This window comes from Bos taurus, chromosome 18 (genome assembly GCF_002263795.3).
Source record: "Bos taurus isolate L1 Dominette 01449 registration number 42190680 breed Hereford chromosome 18, ARS-UCD2.0, whole genome shotgun sequence".
NCBI classification, from domain to species: Eukaryota; Metazoa; Chordata; class Mammalia; order Artiodactyla; family Bovidae; genus Bos; species Bos taurus.
The window spans coordinates 53,668,316-53,691,154 of NC_037345.1; the positions used below are offsets into that span (position 1 = coordinate 53,668,316).

At 47.3% G+C, this 22,839-nt stretch overlaps 1 protein-coding gene, 1 long non-coding RNA gene, 1 other non-coding gene and 1 pseudogene across 3 annotated transcripts; 2 read left to right on the forward strand and 2 right to left on the reverse strand.

Annotated features, from left to right (window-relative positions):
- The first annotated feature begins 3,637 nt into the window (after nucleotides 1-3,637).
- Nucleotides 3,638-4,232, forward strand: LOC782346 (actin-related protein 2/3 complex subunit 3-like; annotated as a pseudogene).
- Nucleotides 4,233-5,240: 1,008 nt separating this feature from the next.
- Nucleotides 5,241-5,314, reverse strand: TRNAY-GUA (transfer RNA tyrosine (anticodon GUA)). The gene has a single exon. It is a non-coding gene; the product is annotated as a tRNA-Tyr (tRNA).
- A 3,305-nt stretch (nucleotides 5,315-8,619) lies between these two features.
- On the forward strand, nucleotides 8,620-13,234 carry PNMA8C (PNMA family member 8C). The gene is given in 2 exon segments (XM_059877578.1): nucleotides 8,620-10,254; nucleotides 11,905-13,234. A coding segment is annotated over 1 exon segment (648 nt). The 5' UTR covers nucleotides 8,620-9,243; the 3' UTR covers nucleotides 9,892-10,254; nucleotides 11,905-13,234.
- Nucleotides 13,235-15,594: 2,360 nt separating this feature from the next.
- On the reverse strand, nucleotides 15,595-22,711 carry LOC132342868 (uncharacterized). The gene is made up of 2 exons (XR_009491440.1): nucleotides 20,244-22,711; nucleotides 15,595-20,044 (listed from the first exon to the last, which is right to left on the reverse strand). It is a non-coding gene; the product is annotated as an uncharacterized lncRNA (long non-coding RNA).
- Between the last annotated feature and the right edge of the window lie 128 nt (nucleotides 22,712-22,839).

Consider the following 22,839-nt stretch of genomic DNA (forward strand, 5'->3'; position numbering starts at 1 on the left):
GCAGCTTAAAACAGCACACATTCATTGTCTTAAGTCCTGGAGGTGAGCAGTCTGTGCAGGTCAGCAGGGCCATGATCCTTACGGGAGCTCCGGGCACCACTTTCCTGCCTTTTCTAGTGTATAGGGGCCGCCTGCACTCCTTGGCCCAGAGCCCTTTCTTGCATCACTTGGAACTTGGCTTCCCTCCTTCTCTGACTCTGACCCTCCTGTCTCGCTCTTTTCTTTACAAGGAATCTTCTCAATTCTGTTGGGTATCCACCTGGATAATCTAGGTTCCTCTCTCCATCTCAAGATCCTTAACTTGGTCACATCTGTGAAGTCCTTTGCCACGGGAAGTGACACGCTTGCAGGATCAGCATAGCAATTGGCTTTGGGGGACGTTATTCAGCCCTCCACAGAGCCTCAAGTTACATCCAGAAACTTGGATGTAACTCGCAGCACTGACATTCAAACTCCCATCTGGCTGACTCCAGAGTCCCGGGCCTGTCTTAGTCGCCAGAACCGTGGGCGGGGACCTGCCACAGCCCCACCCCCTGCTCCTGTCCCCGCTGTCCCCCCACTCCCACCCCTACTCAGTCCCGGGGGTTCAAAGCAAAGCTTCCAAATTCTGGGTCGTGCGTTCCCTCATTCCCTCTGTTCCCTCCGTCCCCACAGCTCCCCACCCCCAGCCAGTGGGCTCCCGCTCCTGGAGTGGAACTTGTTTCCTTTGGACTTCAGCCTGTGAACACCCTTCCAGGCCCTTCCCTCGCCCTCAGCCTGGGGACGTTCAGCTCCAACGGCACCAGGTGGGCGGGTTGGAAGGACCAATGGGCCAGACGGCACCAGATTCCAGAGTGCATGGAGGATTTGCAGATGGGCTGGGGCCTGGGGAAGGGCCCCCTCCCCACCCTGCTGCTCGTCCAAATGCCATGGCCTGCCACGAGGCAGGGAGAACTCCCACAGCCAGCCTCCTCGATTTCACAGAAAACAAACCTCAAACCTCAGATGCCTAACCCTCCTGTTTTTCTAGAAAATTTTCCTCTCCAAGACTGTGGCTGGTGATTCTCCACTGTCCTCGAACCTCCAAGTGCCCCCACCGAGCCCGAATCCCCAACTGCTGAGCGCACATCTTCCTTTGTTAAGAACAGAGGTGAGACAGGCAGAGGTATTATGGGGTAGGGTTTGAGTCCGGATTCTGCAGCCCAACTGCCCAACTCCAGGAAGACTTGCCTCTTACCAGCTATGTGACCCTGAGGAAGACATTTCCCCTCTCTGGGCCTCAGGGCTCTCATCTGCAAGATGGGGGTGAAATTATAACCATATCTTTCTCTGAGGATTTTTTCTGCAAATAAAATGAGTCATATTTGCAAATTGCTTAGGACAGGGTCTGGGTGTGTTAGCACTATATAAATTTTTGTTTAAAAATAAAATTAAATTAAAATTTGCTTCTTTAGAATCTCAGCCTGAAATTCGCCTTTGCCAACATTTACTTGTCTTTCTCTTCTGTTCTTGGAGGAAATGGCCACACTTCCACCAAAAGCCAGTCCCTTCTCTGCAGTGGAGTCCCATCTCCCCTACTCGGGGAAGGTTCCATCTCACACTAACCTGTTTAACAGTCTCTCTTGCATCAATCATTTCTTGTTTTTTTAGACTCCCTTCCTGACCCCCACCTCCAGCTACCACCTCTCCTTTCCTTTTTTTAAAAAAATTTTTGGCATGCTCGGAGACATGTGAGATCTTAGCTGCCTGACCAAGAGTCAAACCTGCTCCCCTCGAAGTGTAAGTGCAGTGTCTTAACCACTGGATCACCAGGGAAGTCCCTCCCCTGTTTTAAACACCTTCAAAGAACCACCATCCTTGGGTTTGGACAAATATACCTTTCACTCACTCTTCCAATCCTCAGTATCTGATTCTTGTCCCCACTTCTCATACGGGGTGACTTTTACCAAAGTGCAGAGGCTTCCGTCGTGTAAAGTCAACAAAACAGCTGCTTCTCTGCCCTTATCTGGCCATCCTCCCCTTCCCTGAAATCCTCTCTGCTCTGTGCTGGTTAAATTCTTACTTTGAAATAATTTCAAGCTTACAGTTGAGGTGCAAACCAGGACTAAGAATTGCATCCCTGTAATTTTCTGCCGTGTATAAATCATCATCCCCCTCCACTTTCTCCCCAGCCCTCCCTTTTTCTTCCTGTTAGGAAATGTGTCCCTCCCCTCAAAATGATATATTGAAGCCTTGAAGTCATAATCCCCAGTCGCTCAGAATGTGAACTTATTTGGAAAGAGTGGTTGCAGACAGAATCAGTTGAGTTGAAGTTTTACTGGAGTAGAACGGACTCCAAATCCCATGTGACTGGTGTCCTGTAAGAAGACAGTCACATGAATCAAGACCAAGGCACACGTGACAGAGGGAGAAATGGGAGCTTTGCGGTTGTAAGCCAAAGAAAGCCTGGGCTTGTCAGCAAACCACTGGAAGCAGACTTCCCTGGTGGTCCAGTGGTTAAGAGTCTGCCTTCCAATGCAAGGGCTGCAGGTTCAGCCCTTGGTTGGGGAACTAAGATCCACTTGCCAGCAGCATGTGTGTTAAGTCACTTTAGTTATGTATGACTCTTTGGACTGTGGCCCGCCAAGCTCCTCTGTCCGTGGGGTTCTCCAGGCAAGAATCCTGGAAGGGGTGGCCATGCTGTCCTCCAGGGGATCTTCCCGATCCAGAATTTGAACTAACGTCACAGCAACTAGAGAAGCCCTGGAGTGTCCCAGCTCGAGAAATCCGATGCGCCTTGATGAAGACCCCGCTGCTACTGCTGCTGCTAGTCGCTTCAGTCATGTCCGACTCTGTGCCACCCCAGAGACGGCAGCCCACCAGGCTCCCCTGTCCCTGGGATTCTCCAGGCAAGAACACTGGAGTGGGTTGCCATTTCCTTCTCCAATGCATGAAAGGGAAAAGTGAAAGTGAAGTCGCTCAGTCATGTCCGACCCTCAGCGACCCCATGGACTGCAGCCTACCAGGCTCCTCCGCCCATGGGATTTTCCAGGCAAGAGTACTGGAGTGGGGTGCCCAGTGCAGCCTAAATAAATAATAAAATAAAAATATATAAATTAAAAAATCACCAAAAGCTAGGAATAGGCAAGGAGGCAAGAATGACTTCCTCTAGAAGCTGCAGAAGCATGGCCCTATTGATTTCAGACTTTTGGCCTCAGAAAAGTGAATGAATATATTTCTATTGTTTTAAGCTATCCTGATTGTAGCATTTTGATATGGCAGCCCTAGGAAACTGACACACTCCATCCCCCATCCTTTTCTCTCTATATAGTATTTTTTTTCAGAACTTTTTGGGAATAAGTCATGCTTCTTTACCTTTCAGTCTGTCAGTGTTCCTTCCCTAAAAATAAGAGGGGCTTTTTCTCATAGAACCATGGGAGTTATCAAAAATCAAGAAACTCAGGACTTCCCTGGTGGTCCAGTGGTTAATATATTTCACACTCCCAGTACAGGGGCTAAAATTTGATCCTTGGTCCGGGAGCTAAGACCTCACATGCCACCCGGCAAAGACTAAAAATAAAAATAAATGAAATAAAAGAGAGTAAGACCTAAATTAAAAACTATTTTTTTGACCAGACCAGAACCACTGAGCTCTAACCAGATTCTCTTCGTCGGGGTTGAGACCCGGGCGCTTCCAAGATGCCAGCTTACTACTCTTCCTTCATGGACCCTGACACCACACTCATTGGAGACGTGGCACTGTTGCCCATCAGAAATCAGTTCAAAGGATCTGCCCCTAGAGAGACAAAAGAGACGGATACTGTGGATGAAGCTATCTGTTACTTTAAGGCCAATGTCTTCTTCAAAAACTATGAAATTAAGAATGAAGCCGATAGGACCTTGATATACATAACTCTACGTTTCTGAGTGTCTAAAGAAACCCCAAAAGTGCATTTCTAAAAGCCAAGGCGAGAAAGAAATGTATACACTGGGAATCACTAATTTTCCCATTCCCGGAGAGCCTGGTTTTCCACTTAATGCCGTTTACACCAAACCTGCAAATAAACAGGACGATAAAGTGATGAGGGCCTACGTACAACGGCTGAGGCAAGAGACTGGACTGAAACTTTGTGAGAAAGTTTTTGACTCTCAGAGTGATAAACCCAGCAAGTGGTGGACTTGCTTTGTGAAGGGACAATTCATGAACAAGAGTCTTTCAGGACCTGGACAATAAAGGCAGCCTTGGGCAGACACTGTCCTCACAGCTGTGGGCAGCATTTACAGCAAGATGTATGCAGTCCTTTGCCTTTATTTCCTAAAGTTTTATACAGAGGAGAGAAGAGTGTGTGTCTTTATTTGAAGAGCTCTTTATCAAGAAATTTGGGGTGAGATGGGTGGGGAACAATGAGTTGTTGACTGGTGATTTGAAATGTCTGCAGTATTAAGCTGATGCTTAATAAATAATGGTAAAGAAAAAAAACACTTTTTACAAATTCAGAAAGTTCAACATTAGCACCACACGCTTATTCAATCCAAAGTCCATATTCAGTCTCGTCAATCGTCCTAGTCATATCCTCTCCAGCAACTGTATTTTTCCAGCTTGGGATGTCATGTGAGACCGGACGTTTAACTCAATCGTCTCTTTCTCACCTCCTTCACTCTGGAGCCCTTCCCATCTTTCCTGGATGTTTGTGACCCTGACACTTTGAAAAGGGCAGGCCTCTTTTGTGTAATGACCCTGCATGTGGATTTGTCTGGTGTCTCCTGGCGATCAGATGCATTTTTGGCAGGAATTCCCCGGAAGTGATTCCCTGGACATGTCCTCCTTGGTCTGTCATTGCAAGCGCACCTGATTTCAGTATATTCTACCCCTGGGGATGTTTGCTTTGATTACTGGATTAAAGTGGCATCTACTAGGTTGCTCTGGCAAGAATCATTACTTTTCTCTTTGTAATCCCTCCGTTAGCTTTAAACACATACACCTTGCTTTGTTATGTAAGCAGTACATCTTGAGGATTTCAGTACATTGTTTCCTAGAAAAGGAATCTTGCCATACCAGCGAAGAGAACTCTCTCCTGCTTTTCTTTTACATGTGTGTGTCTCCCTTTATATGGAAGTACCATGATTTGCTAAACAGTCTATAGATGAATGGTGCTGGTGGTGGTTTAGTCTTAAGTCAACTCTTTCGACTCCAAGAACTGTAGCCCACCAGGCTTCTCTGTCCATGGAATTCTCCAGGCAAGAATACGGGAGTGGGTTCCCATTCCCTTCTCCAGGGGATCTTCCCGACCCAGGGATTGAACCTGGGTCTTCTGCATTACAAACAGAAACTTTTTACCGACTAAGCCACCAGGGAAGCCCCTATAAATGGATATTTGGGCCAATTCCAGTCTTTTGCTACTCCTTTGTTCTTCAAATACATACTCTTGGGGTTCTCCTGCCCCCTCCCTTCTGGCACAATCCTTAATCCTTTCTCTCATTTTCTCCTCTTCTGCCTGACACTGATCCACCATTTTCTCTCCTTTCTCCACACTCTCTCTCTAGATGATCTCACCCTGCTCCTCAGCTTAAAATTCCTCCCATGTGCCAATGATTTCTAAATTTATATCCCCGCCCCATCTCTTCCCTGCACTCCAGGCTTGTATGTCTAACTCTGTTTGAATGTCTGCTAGGATATCAAATTTAAGAACCCCTGCCTAAACAGAATTCCTGACCTCATAGCTCATTTCTCCCTAGAGTTTCCCCATCATAGTGAATAGACCCACCAACATTCTAAACATTTGAGCCAAAGATAGAGTCATTTAAATTTTTTTTAATTGAGGTACAATTCATGTAATATAAAATTAACCATTTTAAGCAGGAATAAAGTGTAGAAGTGTTAGTTGCTCAGTCATGGCCAACTCTTTGCAACCCCATGGACTGTAGTCCACCAGGCTCCTCTGTTCATGGGATTCTCCAGGCAAGAATAGTGGAGTGGGTTGCCATTCCCTTCTCCAGGGGATCTTCCCGACCCAGGGATCGAACCTGGGTCTCCTGCATTGCAGGCGAATACTTTATCATCTGAGCCACCAGAGAAGCCCTTTCACTTTCATTGTTAAGCATGTATGACTTCTATTTATTTTTAAAATACTTTATTTATTTTTGGCTGTGCTGAGTCTTCGTTGCTGCCAGGACTTCTCTCTAGTCACAGCGAGCAGGACTGTTCTTCATGTGGTGTGTGGGTTTCTTATTGCAGTTGCTTCTCTCGTTGCAGAGCAGGGGCTCTAGGGCTTCAGCAGTTGTGGTGCATGGGCCCGTAGTTGCGGTTCTGGGCTCCAGAGCACAGGCCTAGTGGTTGTGGTGCATAGGCTTAGTTGCTTTGCAGCATGTGGGATCCTCCTGGACCAGGGATCAAACCTGCTTCTCCTGCACTGGCAGGAGGACTCTCCACCACTGAGCTACTAGGGAAGCCTTAAAAGTAACCATTTTAAAGTGCACATGAGTGGCATTTGGTACCGTCACAATGTTGTGCAAACATCACCTCTATCTAGTCCAAGAATTGTCATCACCCCCAAAGGAAATCTGATACTGATTAAGCAGTCACTCCTCATTCCCCCCTCCCTCAATTCCTGGCACCTGCTAATCAATTTTATATCTCTACAGCTTTACTTATTTTGGAGATTTTTTTTTTTTTTTTTTTTACTGCATGGCATGCAGGATCTTCTCTGACCAAGGACTGAACCCATGACCCCACATTGGGAGCACAGAGTCTTAACCACTGGACCACCAGGGAAGTCCTGGACTTTATATAAATGGAATCATATACATGTGGTGTTTTGTGTCTGGCTTCTTTGCCTTAGCATACTGTCTTCAAGGCTTATCAATGTTAAAGCATGTATCAGAATTCCATTCCTTCCTTTGGCTGAATAATATTCCATTTTATGGCTATACCATACACAATATTGTAAATAAACTGTATTTGAATTTTTTAAAAAGTGGTTAAAAAAAATTAAATGACAGGTGCAGGGCTTAGAATGTTGTCTGGCATGCAGCATACCCTATGTAAGTTGCAGTGATGACACATTGTAAAAACAATACTGTTGTTGTGGTTATTATATGTGTCCTTCAAGATCCCTTCCAGTGTCACCTCCTCCAGGAAGCCTTCCGGGTGAGTCCAGATAGGATCCGTTGCTCAAATTTCCCCAGAATATTTTATTTAGTTTTTTCTTTAAACCTCAGCAAAACATGTCCCAATTATTATACTCTGTATTCTACACCCCACACCAAGGATCAGAATATTATAGTCGTGATAATTATAGTGTTTCTCTCTCTGGCTGTAAACAGGCTGGCCTGGCCAGTCATAACCACTGGATTAAGCCTAAAAGCAGAGCTTGTTTCATTCACTCAAATATGCCCAACACGTCCTCTGGAGCCAGGAACAGGGAGACTTCTCAGGCAATATTGGTGGACCCAATAACCGAACCATTTGGTCCCCTCCCTCTCAACTTGGAATGTGCGTAAACCCAGGGTATGCAATGGTGCCCCAAGGATTCATAAATTCATGCAAAAACAAGTTTTTTGCCAGGAGTTTGTTAGAAATATCTTTATTACAAGTCTCTTTTTCCCTCAGTCTTATTGAAAAATAATTGACATACATCACTGTATAAATTTTGGACTTCCCTTGTGGCAAGGGGTTCTTTCCCTGAGATTCTTTCCCTCATATGGCAAAGAATCTGCCTCCAATTGGGAGACCTGGGTTTGATCCCCGGGTTGGGAAGACCCCCTGGAGGATGGCATGGCAACCCACTCCAGTATTCTTGCCTGGAGAATCCCATGGACAGAGGAGCCTGGTGGGCTACAGTCTACAGGGTCACAAAGAGTCGGATACGACTGAGTGACTGACACACACTGAATAAGTTTAAGGTGTACAGCATATGGGTTTGACTTACCTGTATTGTGAAATGATTACCACAGTAATTTCAGCCACTATCCACCTTGTCTCAATAAAAAGAAAAGAAGGAAAAGAAAAAGAAAAAAAAATTCTCTCCTTGTGTTGAGAACACTTAGAATACTTCTTTTTAAAAAAAAAATTATTTAATTATTTGGCTGCATTGAGTCTTAGTTGGGGCCGGCAGGATCGTCGTTGCAAATGAGAGATCTTCACTGTGACATGCAGGATCTTTTTAGTTGAACACACTTGTTCCTGGACTTCCTGGTGGCCCAGTGGTTAAGACTCTGTGTTCCGGTGGCACCCAGCATAAGTTCAATCCCCAGTCCGGGAAGATCGCACATGCCACTGTGGTCCAGGAGGGGCGGGGCGGGGGGCAGATATTTTTGTTCTTCTTGATTCATGTTTTGTACAAGAAAAAGTAAGAGCCCACATTCTTCCACCAAATTTTCCATTTATCCATTTATTTATAGCCACATAGATTCGTGGATCCCTATTTTATTCAAGGGACTATGATCTGTTGCCCTCGTTTATAACCTTGATGCTCAAAACATGCAGATTTGACCCGTAGGAGCCCTGTGGGAGTGCTTCAAGCTGGCTCTGTGCCCTTCCACCTGTTTTCATCATTTTTTTAGTATTTCCTTACTTTCTGACCCCCAAATGTTACAAGATCATCTTGTATATTCCCTGTCCCACGACTCCTTGAAGCAGTCATTTTCTCAAGGGAGAAAAGAGTGTACTTCTGAAGGCAGGTGGCTGACCCCCTCATCCCTGAATGAGCCCCTCGGACTCTGATTTCTAAGTGACTGGGCAGAAAGAACGGCAGAGGCAATGCTCTGACGGTTGCCATGGAGACTGCTAGGCCTCGGAGCAGGAGGCGGTGACGTCACTGCGGGAGCTAGTGCAGCGAGCGGCCGCATTCATGTCTCGGCCAGGCCACAGGGAGGTGAGGGCAGCCTTTGGGCCAGTGGCAAAGCATGAGCCTTCCTGCCTGCTGGACACCCACCCACGATACCCCAGTGGCAGCAGCCCCGGAACGTTCAGCAGTTCCAGATCTGCTAGGAGTGCCAGAGCCTACAAGACCTTTGAAGACCACCGCCAAGAACGAGGGAGCAGCATCTTCAGACCCTCCATGGTGCAGCCTGGCCTAGGACTCAGGATCCCCCAGACCGCTGGCAGACACCCACCCCCTGCTTCATACTGTTTAAGTCCCTAAGGAATTCCCAAGCACCTCCTCGGAGGAAGATTATAGAAGGCTGGACACCTGCAGCCCTGTGGGCCGGGCCAAGGGCATCTTTGACCAAAGTGGACAAACTGGGCCCTCTGAGGCCTCTCCCTTCACCTTTGAGCATGGCATCATGGATAATTTTTTGATCCCCGAGGCAGCTCAGGTGTGCACCAGCAGACTTGGAGAGCTGGGCAAGATGCTGTTTGGGGGCAAGGACATTGCACTGTTGCAGCATGGGTGCCAGGCCCTTGAGGTGAACAGTTACAAGTTCCTGATGATCCGAGGTATCCCGGAAGACTGCAATCATGAGAAGTTTGAAGAGATCATAAGCCCCCTGCCCCCACCCTAAAACTTTGAAGTGGCTGGAAAGGCCTTTGTGGCAGCCACCTTTAGGCTGGCTGAGGGCATCAATTACGCCGTGATCCCCGGGGAAATCAAGAGCAACGGCAGAACGTGGAGCTTGGTCTACATGCCTCGGAAGCAGTTCCTGACCAAGCCGACCCTCTTCCTGCAGAGCGAGGCGGGGACGGTAGAGGATGTGTCCGGGATCCTGAGACAGGAACTGCGTCCAACAGTGATGGGCCCCAAAGAGCTTCCTGCCAGGAAGTGCTATGTGTAGGGGCCAGGGAAGAAGCCGGGGGCTGGGACCACCAACTGAGTGGTCGAAGTGCCACCTCTGGACTCCCCAGAGAAGGAGAGCAAGGCTGGAGATGGCAAGAAAGGCAAGGGGAAGCACAAGAAAAATCGACAGCACCACGCATCTGACAAGGAGTGGTGAGGTGACCTCGGGTGGGCGTTGGGGGCGGCTGAGTGAGGTTGGGTGTCAGCTGAGTGGGTGCAGGTAGCGACTTGGGAAGGTTGCTGCTAAGTCACTTCAGTCGTGTCCAACTCTGTGCGACCCCAGAGACAGCAGCCCACCAGGCTCCCCCATCCCCGGGATTCTCCAGGCAAGAACACTGGAGTGGGTTGCCATTTCCTTCTCCAATGCATGAAAGTGAGAAATGAAAGTGAAGTCGCTCAGTCGTGTCCGACTCCTAGCGACCCCATGGACTGCAACCTACCAGGCCCCTACGTCCATGGGACTTTCCAGGCAAGAGCACTGGAGTGGGGTGCCATCGCCTTCTCCGAGCGACTTGGGAAGGTGGGTACCCTCTAAGTAAATTTGGGGAATGTGAGTAGTGTGGATGATGCGGTGAGGATGGGTAACATTCAAGAGAGTGGGTAACTTTTGAGTAAGAATGGGTAGCATCTGACTAGTGTGAGTGAAGATGGGTATTTTTATCTGAGTGAACTAGTGGGTGACATCTGAGTGGGTGCGGTTAACATCTAGCTGAGTGGGGATCACTGGTCCATTCATTCATTCACTCTACAGGTGTGTATGGCACACCTACCATGCCCCAGGAACTGTTCCAGGAGCTGGGGATACAGAACTGAGCGTACCCAACACAAGGTTCTACCTTCACACCCCTCCTAGTGAGTGGTTAATGTTTGAGTTACTTGGGAACATCTGAGTGGGTGTGGGTACCATGCGAACAGATGTGGATAGTATCTGGTTGAGTATGAATCATTCATTAACTCAACAAATGTTTCCGACACCTACGGTGTTGTTATTGTTCAGTCTCTAAGTCATGTCAGACTCTTTGCAACCCCCTGGACGGCAGTACACGAGGCTTCCCTGTCCTTTGCTATCTCCCAGAGTTTGCTTAAACTCATGTCCATTGAGTCGGTGATGCCATCCAACCATCTCATCCTCTGTCGTCCCCTTCTCCTCCTGCCCTCAATCCTTCCCAGCATCAGGGTCTTTTCTAGTGAGTCGACTCTTCGCATCAGGTGGCCAAAGTATTGGAGCTTCAGCTTCAGCATCAGTCCTTCCAATGGATATTCAGGGTTGATTTCCTTTAGGATTGACTGGTTTGAAATTCTTGCTGTCCAATGGACTCTCAAGTCTTCTCCAGCACTGCAGTTTGAAAGCATCACCAGGCACTATTCCAGGCATTGTGGATACATCAGGGAACAAAAGAGACCCAAACCTTGCCCTCACAGCATGCATATTAAATATTTGAGTACATGTGGGTAACGTCTGAGTTGTTTGAATAGTTAAATACATATGAGTGAGCATGGGTCCTTTGAGTGTGTGGGTAGCATCTCGAGTATGAGTGAGTACATAAACTCGAATAGGTAATATTTGAGTAGTTGTACCCAATATTTGGGGCTTCCCTGGTGGCTCAGAAGGTAAAGAATCTGCCTGCAAATGTAGGAGACCTGAGTTCATTCCCTGGGTCTGAAAGATCTGGAAAAGGGAATAGCTGTGGGAGTGATACCTGAATACGCATGTGGGTATTATTTGAGTGGGGTGAGGGTAACTTCTGAGTGAGGATGAGTCCCAAAGAGTGTAACAACCCGGAGATGCCCGGGTACCAGCTGCGCAGTCGCAGTTGGAGCCTAGCTGCTGATCAGAGGGTTGCTATGGAGACTGTGGGCTGCTTCTGGCGCCTGCGTAAACAGGTGTTTTCAAGAAGTGGAAGAGGAAATAGGGTCCGGAATTCCAGGGTTTTGCACAACTTTTACCAGAGTTGAGGAATAGCCAAGCAGGAAGAATGTTTTAGAGAGATTCGTGCTCGAGAGCAAGGCCACAATCCCCTTTGCCATTCATAGCGGCAGGAGACTAACCCTCTTGCTGGGTGGGTATTGTGGAGAGGAGGCCCAGACCCCTTCAGCTTTGGGCTCTTCTGGAAATCTGCCCATTGCAAAGTCTACAGCCATTTTTTTGTTTTGTTTTGTCTTTTATAAGGACTGAGCTTCTCTGATAGCTCAGTTGGTGAAGAGTCCACCTGCAATGCGGGAGACCTGGGTTAGAATCCGCCTGCCAGTGCAGGAGACACAGGTTCCATCCCTGGTCCGGGAAGATCCCGCGTGCCATGCAGAGCAGCTGGGTGGGCCTGTGTGCTCTGGGCCAGAGTATTGAGCGAGCCTGCGCTCTAGAGCCCAGGACCTGCAACTGCTGAGCCTGTGTGCCACAACTACTGAAGTCTGAGTGCCCTAGAGCCCACGCTCCACAGCAAGAGAAGCCACCATAATGAGAAGCCCGCACACTGCAGCTAGAGAGTAGCCCCCCTCTCTACAACTAGAGGAAAGCCCACACAGCAACGAAGGCTCCGCACAGCCACAAATAATTTTTTAAATGCAATTTACAGACTCAGATCCTTATCTGCCAAACTGTAATAGTGGAGACGGCCCCCCTCCCCTGCCACTCAATGTATTATGATGGTGGGTGTCAGTCATGTCTGTGAATTCCAGCATCCAATCCCCTTTCTTATTTCTGCAAGGCTACCTCCATGTTGCCCCCCTCCCAGAGCCAGGAGGTGGAAGTCCTTTCCCCATGCCCCGACCTTGGCAGCCAGGATGCAGGCAAGCCACCCACCCTCAGGCAGTCAGAAACTCCTGTTAAGACCTTGCATTTGCAGCAGCTGTCAAGACAGAGGAAGTTTCAGAGTTCATCCTTTGATATGATCTAAAGCCTGCAAGACTCTGATTTCTGTCCGTTCCGCAAGCTGGCTGTCTACCATCAGCCTCGGAAGCATTTGTTTTGGGCAATGGTTGGGATAAAGCCATTCCTGCCATCCTCACAGGTATATTTGAACAACTTGCAAGAGCGTCCATGGTCTAAAAGTTTGTAGCTCTCTACTGATCTTTGTTGCTCAGTCGTGTCAGACTCTTTGCCACCCCATGGACTGTGACCCATTCCTCTGTCCATGGGATTCTCCAGGCCAGAATACTGGAGTAGGTTGCCATTGCCTTCTCTAGGCGATCTTCCTGACTCAGGAACTGAACCCAAGTCTCCTGCATTGCAGGCAGATTCTTTACTATCTGAGCCACCAAGGAATCACCTAGTCAATGGACATGAGTTTGAGCAAACTCCTGGAGACGGTGAAGGACAGGAAAGCCTGACATGCTGCAGCCCATAGCGTTGCAAAGAGTCCGACAAGACTTGATTGAACAACAACAATTGATCTTTGTATTCCTTGTAAATTGCCAACCTGTGCATACTCACTCACAGCATATTGTACTATTTTGTCTCTTGCTCCCTCAGAGTTTACAGAATAAAGGCTGCACAACCCTCAGGCACGTTCATTTGTGGCGTATGTTATTCTCCCATCAAGACACATTCATTGTACAGCAACAAAGGCCAGTGTGACATTTCTTCTCATCATATTGCTGTATTAAGACTGCATTTGTGCTTCTTGTGGCCTTGCGGTGTTTCCCAGACAACATTCATGTTTGTAGACACAACATGAATGATTGTTCAAGGCTGCTCATAAAACCCCAAACTCCTACCACTTCTCTTTCGAGTTTCTCTAGACCAATTGAAGAGTATCCTGAGATTGTAATGCAAACTGTTGCATAAAACAGTTGCCACTTGAAGCTACTTATCAGTGTGGGTCCAGACACGGCTGACACACTGCAGACCCTAAGTAAACTGGATGTGCTAGCTGATGGAAGGTTGCAACTGGCCTCTGTAAACCCCTGTTTTGAAAACGTGGGTTCAATTAAAAATCACTGTTCTTTGTAGTTGATGCTATATCATACAAATATGAACTTATAAAATAAATGGCTTCCCAGGTGGCTCAGTGGTAAAGAATCTGCCTGCCTGTGCAGGAGACAAAAGAGACGTGGGTCCCTGGGTCGGGAAGATCCCCTGGAGAAGAAAATGGCAACCCACTCCAGTATTCTTGCCTGGGGGAAATCCCATGGACAGAGGAGCCTAGTGGGCTACAGTCCATGGGGTTACAGTCAGGCATGACTTAGAGACTGAGAATGAACATCAAGTGCAATCATTGCCCATTCTTCGATGTGTTGGGGGGATCCAAGGTAGATTTAGTTTGGAGAAGCAATCTGACTGCTAAAAAAAGTGCTTTGAAAACCGCTTCTGTGGGGTGCCCGAAGTTTTCCAGGGCTGCATTGTTTTTATCTTAAAAATAATGTTTTATTTATTTCTGGCTGTGCTGAGTCCTCGTTGCTGTGCGGGCTTTTCCCTAGCAGGGGCTGCTCTCTAGTTGCGGTGTGTTGGCTTCTCATTGTGGAGCTTCTCTTGTTGCGGAGCACAGGCCGTACGGCACGTGGGCTCAGCAGTTTCAGCTCCTGGGACCTACAGCACAGGCTCTACAGTTGTGGTGCGGGCGCTTAGCTGCTCCTGGGATGTGGAACCTTGCCGGACCAGGGATCGAACCTGTGTCTCCTGCATTGGCAGGTGGATTCTTTACCACTGAGCCTCCAAGGAAGCCCCCACACTGTTTTTGAAAAGGGGTGTTATCAGATCTCATGGGCAACAGAACACAAAACACACAGCTTTCTCCTGTCTCACGGGCTTCCAGTGGCTGATGGGAAAGGTGAAAAAGTTTCTCTTGAATAAAAACAGTAACAGCTATCCTGTGTTGCAGGCACTGGGCAGTCCTTCATCCTCACTAATTCACTGTATCCTCCCATCCCATGAGCTATGGGACTTACAGGTCCATATCTCCTGATCCAAAACCTTGGCACAACACAGATAAATATCTCTGCAAGTGCATAGTGGAGCTAACTCTGAAATTCCTCTAACTGGTTTCCTCACTAGGCTGCCTGCCAGTTAAAGGAGCATGTCTGGTGTGTGGAGGTTTGGAGGTGAGGAGGAGTGTTGAACAGATGGCCTCAGTTCAAGTCCTGGCTCCTCCACTTCGCAGAGCGTGAGCCTGGGCAAGCCACTTAACCCCCGGTGACTCGGCTTGCTTATCTGTAAAATGGGGATAATAGTAACCTATTTCACCAGGTTTATGGGAGGAGTAAATTTGTTCAGATGTGTAAATGATTTAGCAGTGACCCACAGGGGGAAGCTGTTCAGTGTGGGCCACTGGGATCCTGGGCCCAGTGTCAACTGGCGTTTTGCGTTGACAAAGAACACGTCAAGCTGGTGTTAGATCTCCGGTTCCGGAACTTGACAAATATGTACCAAGCTCCTTCAGGAGACAATATGTTCTCTGTGTGCTGACAAAAGGCTGCTTTGGAATGTGGGATGCCAAGGGGCAGGTTGGTGAATCCACCAAGGTTCTGACCTTCAAGAGATAGTACCCAACTGTGGCTGGCATCAACAGAGCACACAACAGAGGGAGAGGCAAAGGATTTGGAGCTACACAGGCCTGGGTTCAACTCTTGACTCTGCCCCCTGTTTAGCTATGTGCCTCCAGGGAGCTGACTTCACTGCTCTGGCCTCAGTTTCTTCATCTGTGAAGTGGGGCTATTGGTACCCATGCTACAGATTCTTTGCAACCAGAGATTATACAACCTGCAGTGAAAAACAGAGGCTCTGAAATAGTCATAGCAGCTTTAATCATAAACCCTGGAGTAGGAAATGGCCACCCACTCCAGTATGCCTGCCTGGAGAATCTCATGGACAGAGGAGCCTGGTGGGCTACAGTCTTCCAGGGGGTCACAAAGAGTCAGACACAACTGAGAGACTAACACACTTTAATCATAAAACTGCTAGGACCCAGATCTCCATTGCCAATGAACAGATAAATTGTGGAGTAATCACACATACTAACAAAAAGAAATGAACTACAGACACACAGAGCAACACAAATGAATCTCAAAATCACGATGTTAAGTGAAAGAAGCCAGACAAAAAGGGCACGTGTTATATGAATCTTTTGATATAAAATTCTAGCAAAAGCAGCACTTGAAGGACACAAATCAGATCAGTGGTCGGGGGGTAGGCAAAAGGGGACTGCCATAAAAAGTGCAAGTGAAGTTTTGGGGGTTCTATATATTTTTGGGGGGTTGGTTTTTTTTGGTTCTGTATCTTTATGGTGGTGATCATGAGTAAAACTTACACAGGGGACATTTTTAAAAGAATATGTTGTGTAAGATGTAAAGTATACTTTCAGTAAAGCTGACAATGAAATAAACAGTGGGGTGGTCTGGAGGTGGGCTGCATGAATAAAGTACTTCATTTCCATGCCTCAATTTTTCCCATCTGTGAAATGGGTTGATGATAATAGTACCTGTTGCTGAGGGTGGTCATGAAGACTCAAAAAGATGTTGTCTGTAAGATCAAGTGGTCAGTAAGGGGGAGACAACTTTGCAAGAAAGTTCAATGAAAGATATACAAACACCAAAGGTTTAATTGACTCCTGAGAGAAGGGAGGTCTAACCACTGGATTGCCCTGGTATGAGGCTGGCAACCAGGGGCAGGCAGCAGACAGAAATTCTGCATGCCGGGACAGAAGGCATTTTAAAACATTTCCAAGGTTCCCATCACTGAAAACAGCCTGCTGGGGATCAGGACACAGCACAAGAATTCTTTCACTTCAGCAATAATTATTCTGCAGAGACAAGGTCAAGGAATAAAAGTTGAAGGTTTTAAGTTAAGTTTTCTCCATTGGAGTCTGAGGAATTAGTAGCTACACTAGGGGGTCTGGGTTCCTATCCTGTGGCTGCTGTAAAAAATGACCACAGACCAGCTGGCTCAGAACAACTGTGATTTATTCTCTCACAGTCCTGCTAGCCAGAAGTCCAAAATCAAGGTATCTGCAAAGCTGTGCACTCTCCAGACACTCTACGAAGGAGGCTTCCTTACTTCCAGCTTCTGGTGATTCTAGGTGTTCCTGGGCTGGGGCCCCATCACTCTGGTCTCTGCCTCCATCTTCACATTGCCTCCTCTGATTCTGTACCTCTTTTCTATGTCTGCATCATCGTCCTTTGCTTCTTTTTTTTTTTTTTGGCTGTGCTAGGTATTCATTGCTGTGCGCAGGCTTTCTCTAGCTGCAGCGAATAGGGGCTACTCTCCAGTTGCGGTGCTCGGGCTTCTCGTTTCGATGGCTTCTCGTTTCCGAGCATGGCCTGTAGGTGTGCAGGCTTCAGTAGCCGTATGTAGTACATGGGCTCAGGAGTCCTGATGCATGGGCTTAGTTGCCCCGTGGCATGTGGAATCTTCCTGGGATCGAACCCATGTCCCCTGCACTGGCAGGCAGATTCTTAACCACTGAACCTCTAGGGAAGTCCTGCTTCTCTCTTATAAGGACATTCCAGATCGCAGTTAGAGTCCACCCAGATAATCCATGGCAATCTCATCTCAAATCTTTACTGACATCTGCAAAGACCCTTTTTCCAAATAAAGCAACATTTTCAAATTCCAGGGATTAGAGTGTAAAATCTTTGGGTAGATATTTTTCAACCTGAGAGGCCTCCCCACCTCCACCACTCTAAAGGGCTTGTCTCCATTGCTAACATTGGACAAACCCTAATTTCCAGTCTGGCTTTTCGCTGGTACTGTGGTACTTCCAGTCGGTCAAGTTCCTATGGGGACATTCAGTTTCTCCTACCTCTGCCCAGCCCCACCAGCCATCACCTCTATCAGAGTCATTTGGGAAGACTTTAAAAAATAGACATTTTAAATATATATATATATATATATTATTTATTTGACTGTGACAGGTCTTAGTTGCAGCATGTGGGATCTAGTTCCCTAACCAGGGATCAAACACAGGTCCCCTGCATTGGGAATGCAAAGCCAGCCACTGGACCACCAGGGAAATCCCTGGAGAGATTTTTTAATGCAGTACCCGACCCCCCACCTCAAGACCTTCTGATCCAATAGGTTAGACTCAGGAAACTGGGATTTCTAAAACTCTCCCCAGCGATTTGAGAATCACTACTTTAGAGAAATACATGAATGAATGAATCTTTCTTTAAATATATGGTTGCTGTAACAGCCAACTTTGCTTCTGTACTCACCAAAAGCCTTTAGATTTGGGATTAGGGAGGGTGGGAGGTGGGAGTGACCCGATTATGTGGGCAGAGTGTGGACCACAAGGCTACTTCCTGCTGTGTTTGTGGAAGACCTACTATGTGCTGTCAGTTAACCCAGTGGTATCTGGTTCAAAAGTGTGGATAATTTATATCCTATTCACTCTAGACAGGGATCTTATGTACATGCATTTAGGACAAATCTAGTGACTGTGCCAAGAGTCCCTTGGACTGTGTTCCCATGGGAACTGTGGCAAGAGTCCCTTGGACAGCAAGGAGATCAAACCAGTCCATCCTAAAGGAAATCAGTCCTGAATATTCGTTGGAAGGACTGATGCTGAAGCTGAGACTACAATACTTTGGCCACCTGATGCAAAGAACTGACTCATTGGAAAAGACCCTGATGCTGGGAAAGATTGAAGGTGGGAGGAGAAGGGGATGACAGAGGATGAGATGGTTGGATGGCATCACTGACTCAATGGACATGAGTTTGAGCAAGCTCTGGGAGGTGGTGATGGACAGGGCTGCAGTCCATGGGGTCGCAAAGAGTCAGACACGACTGAGCGACTGAACTGAATTGAGTGACTGTGCCAAGGTTACATATGTCACCTGGGAGAGAAGTCTTCAGAGATTGCCTGTCAACCTTGCTCCCACCCCCAACCCTCCACAGGCAACAGGACAAATAAAGGAGCTTAAGAGTGTAGGGCAGGGAACTTCCTGGTGGTGTAGTGGTTAAGAATCCACCTTGCAATGCGGGTGACGCTGGTTGGATCCCTGGTCAGGGAACTAAGATCCCACATGCTGCGGGGCAACTAAGCCTGCCCTCCACAACTAGAGAGCCCATGCACCAAGAAGCCTATGGGCCACAGCAAGAGAGGAAAGCCTACACACTGCAATGAAGACCCAGTGTGGCTAATAATAATAATAATAAAATAGTACGAGGCTAGAACCTCAGAAACCTGAGTAATTGAAAGCTCTGCCACTTTCTGGCTGTGTGACTGCCTTTAGCCTCAGTTTTCCTCATCTAGAAAATGGGAATAATACCTGTTCCGGAGCAGTTGCAGGATTCAAAGAGAAAATACACAGGGTCAGGGGCAAAATAGGTGCTCGAAAAAAATGAATTATTATCAGTATTGTTACATTCCAGGCTTGAAGGCTTACACAAAGGGGAAAGCCGTTGAGAAAAATTGAGATTGATCTGCTTGATATGTAAAGAGTTCAAGACATGCTATTAAGTGAAAAAAGCAAGTTTTATAGCACTAGGTCCAGCCCAATCCCCTCACTCACTCATTCAACAAATATTTCGAGCTCCCATCAGGACTGTTCTGGATTCTGTCAATTCAGCACTGAACAAAGCAGACAAGTATCCCTGCTCTCATGGGGCTAGTATTCTCATGTGAAAGTGAAAGTCACTCAGTCCGTGTCCGACTCTTTGTGACCCCACGATCCATACAGTCCATGGAATTCTCCAGAATACTGACAATTCTCTCAGAATACTGGAGTGGGTAGCCGTTCCCTTCTCCAGGGGGTCTTCCCAACCCAGGGAACAAAACTGGGTCTCCTGCTTTGCAGGTGGATTCTTTACCATGTGAGTCACCAGGGAGGGCCAAGAATATTGGAGTCGGTAGCCTATCCCTTCTCCATCGGATCTTCCCGACTGAGGAATCAAACTGGGGTCTCCTGCATTGCAGGTGGATTCTTTACCAGCTGAGTTACCAGGGAATCCCCAGTATTTTCATAGGGTGAGACAATAAATAAATGAATAAGAAAAAAATAAAAATAAAAATAAATAAATAAATGAATAAGAAGATACCAGGAGGAAGTAAGTGATGTGATGAAAATAATTCATGATATTGAAAATCCTCATGGGGTAAATAAATTCTATCCATGCAAGAAGTTTTTTTTTGTTTTGTTTTTTTTTCTGGAAAAGTACAGAGGCATTTAACTCTGGTTCCTTTGTGGAGACAGACTGGAGGCTTGGGGATGGGAGAGGGAGGCATTTTTCATTTTACACCTTTCTATAACTTCAGCGTTTTCTTGAATGTGTCGCTTTTATTATCGTTGTTTTTAAGTGGCAACCAAGTATAGCTGGGTAGAGAAATCTGAGCCATGTTTTGTTTTCTTCCTCCATCCTCTTTGGATTTTTTTCATTTCTTTTAAACAAGAATACAAGTGGGAGCTATAATTATCATTTTTTTTCTGGGGCGGCTGAAGAATCCCGCCTGCCAGAGATGAAGGCCCAACAGCGGGAGGCTCAGGGGTTGGCAATTTTTGTAAGAATGTTTAACATTTGAGGGTTTTATTTCTAGGATAATCCTCCACCCCTTCCCCCACCACACACACGATTTTTACCGGTTACAAAATCCGACGCCTAATCTGCGAGGTCATTCTCACGTGGAAGGCTTGACTTCTCAGAGTTGGATTCTTAAACCTCAACCAGAGGTGTCCTAGAGATTTTTAGTTTCCAGCTTCCACAAAACAGCTTCTCTGGGAAGCCGATGTGGGGAATAAAGTCTAGGGAAGTAATAAGCTGAGAAGGGGGACTGCCCCGCGCCTCCCTCCGCCCACCTCCCTAAGGTCGGCTCTAAAGCCGACCGGAGTGGAGGAGCGCACCTCGTTGCCATGGAGACCGCTGGGAGGCGAGGCGAGAAATTGTGCAAAAGGGAGGCCCGGCGGGGGCTGAGCCCGGCGGCGACTGGGATGGAGTTTGTGAGCAGGAGGAGGAGAAAATCCAGCGAAGCCTAACAACCCGGCTCTAAAAACAAAAACAACCGGAAGGAGCCAATACCTGTGCAAAAGCCTCGCTGAGACCTTAACCGTCCCCGCCGCCCGCCTCAAGCATTTTTCTTCCTTCTTTCCCTCTCTCCCTTCCCTTTCTTTTCGCTCCCTTCCCACTTCCCCTAAACATCTGCGTGCTTCCTTCAAGAGTGAAATAAAATCACACGTGGTGACTTAAACAAAATTACACGTGTTCATTTTTATCTTATGTTAACGTGGTTAGTTTACAGATTTTGTTGTTGGTGGGATTTTTCTTTAACACTTCTATTTCGTTATAATCATTCTCTTTTGTAATCTCATGGTCGCAATCCTACGCACTGAAACAGTATCTTGAAAAGGGTCCATGGCACAGAACAGGTTAAAGATTCTTGGGCTAGAAGCGGGTAGAGGTCACTCAATAGTTTGACGGGGAGGGCAGTGCAGTATGACTTCTGTAAAATGATGACCTTTGAGCAGAGGGAGATTGCCAAGAGGAGGGGAAAACACAACTCTCTGGACTTGGGGAACAGCTTGTGCAAAGCCCTGAGGTGGCAGTGAGCCTGTTTGTTGAACGAACAGTGAGGAGGCACGTGTGATAGGGCTTTGTGAGCCTCAAAGTTACCTGGAAAGCTTTGCAAATCCTGGTCCCCAAGTCCCAGGGATTCTGACCCCATAGGTCTGTGGCCACATCTGAGGACCTTCTATTTAATTTAACTTAAAAAACAAACAAACAAACAAAAAACTTGAAATCCTCAAAAGTGTAACTATTTATTTTGGCTGACCTGCAGGGCAGGTGGAACTTCCCCAGCCAAGGATCGAACTTGTGCCCCCGGCATTGGAAACAGAGTTTTAACCACTGAGCCACAGCTTATTACTTCTCAGCTTACTACTTCCCTAGACTTTATTCCCCACATCGGCTTCCCAGAGAAGCTGTTTTGTGGAAGCTGGAAACTAAAAATCTCTAGGACACCTCTGGTTGAGGTTTAAGAATCCAACTCTGAGAAGTCAAGCCTTCCACGTGAGAATGACCTCGCAGATTAGGCGTCGGATTTTGTAGCTTATTTTAATGAACATTTTCAATTGCTAAAACAAAGTCTACGCCATCTAACAGAATATAGAGTGAAAAGTACACGTGTCTGCCACTTCTGGGGGTCCCCCGTCCCCCTCCCCATACACAGCCACTGTTGGCAACATTTATACATCCAAAGCTTCCCTGATAGCTCAATTGGTAAGGAATCCGCCTGCAATGCAGGAGACTCGGATTCACTTCCTGGGTCAGGAAGATCTGCAGGAGAAGGGATAGGCTACCCACTCCAATATTCTTGGGCTTCCCTCGTGGCTAAGCTGGTAAAGAATCCACCTGCAATATGGGAGACCTGGGTTCAGTCCCTGGGTTTGGAAGATCCCCTGCAGAAGGGAATGGCTACCCACTCCAGTATTCTGGCCTGGAGAATTCCAGGGACTGTAGAGTCGGACACAACTGAGTGACTTTCACTCACTCAGTCATACATCCAAAGAGAACGTGCTCCCGTCTATGCCATTTGGCCTATGCATGTGAACATGCCCACAAACACACACCCTCTCTCACACGTCAGACTATTTCAGATTCAAATCCAGGTTCCCATCTTTCTTGCTCATGTGACCTTGAGCAAGTGATTTTATTTCCTCAGCTATAAAATGGGAATGAGCATCCTAGTAACTGTCTCATAATGCTTTGGTGAAGATTTCATGAGTTAATTTGTATTAGAGAGTGATGTCTAGTATTAATACATAGCTACCACTCCAGTACTCTTGCCTGGAAAATCCCATGGACGCAGGGGCCTGGTGGGCTGCAGTCCATGGGGTCGCTAGGAATCGGACACGACTGAGCGACTTCACTTTCACTTCTCCCTTTCATGCATTGGAGAAGGAAATGGCAACCCACTTCAGTGTTCTTGCCTGGAGAATCCCAGGGACAGGGGAGCCTGGTGGGCTGCCGTCTACGGGGTATTACAGAGTCGGACACGACTGAAGCAATTTAGCAGCTTAGCAGCAGTGCTCCATAAGGAGAAGGAAATGGCAACCCACTCACTATAAGGCAATGGCACCCCACTCCAGTGCTCTTGCCTGGAAAATCCCATGGATGGAGGAGCCTGGTAGGCTGCATTCCCTGGGGTCGCTAAGAGTCGGACACGACTGAGCGACTTCACTT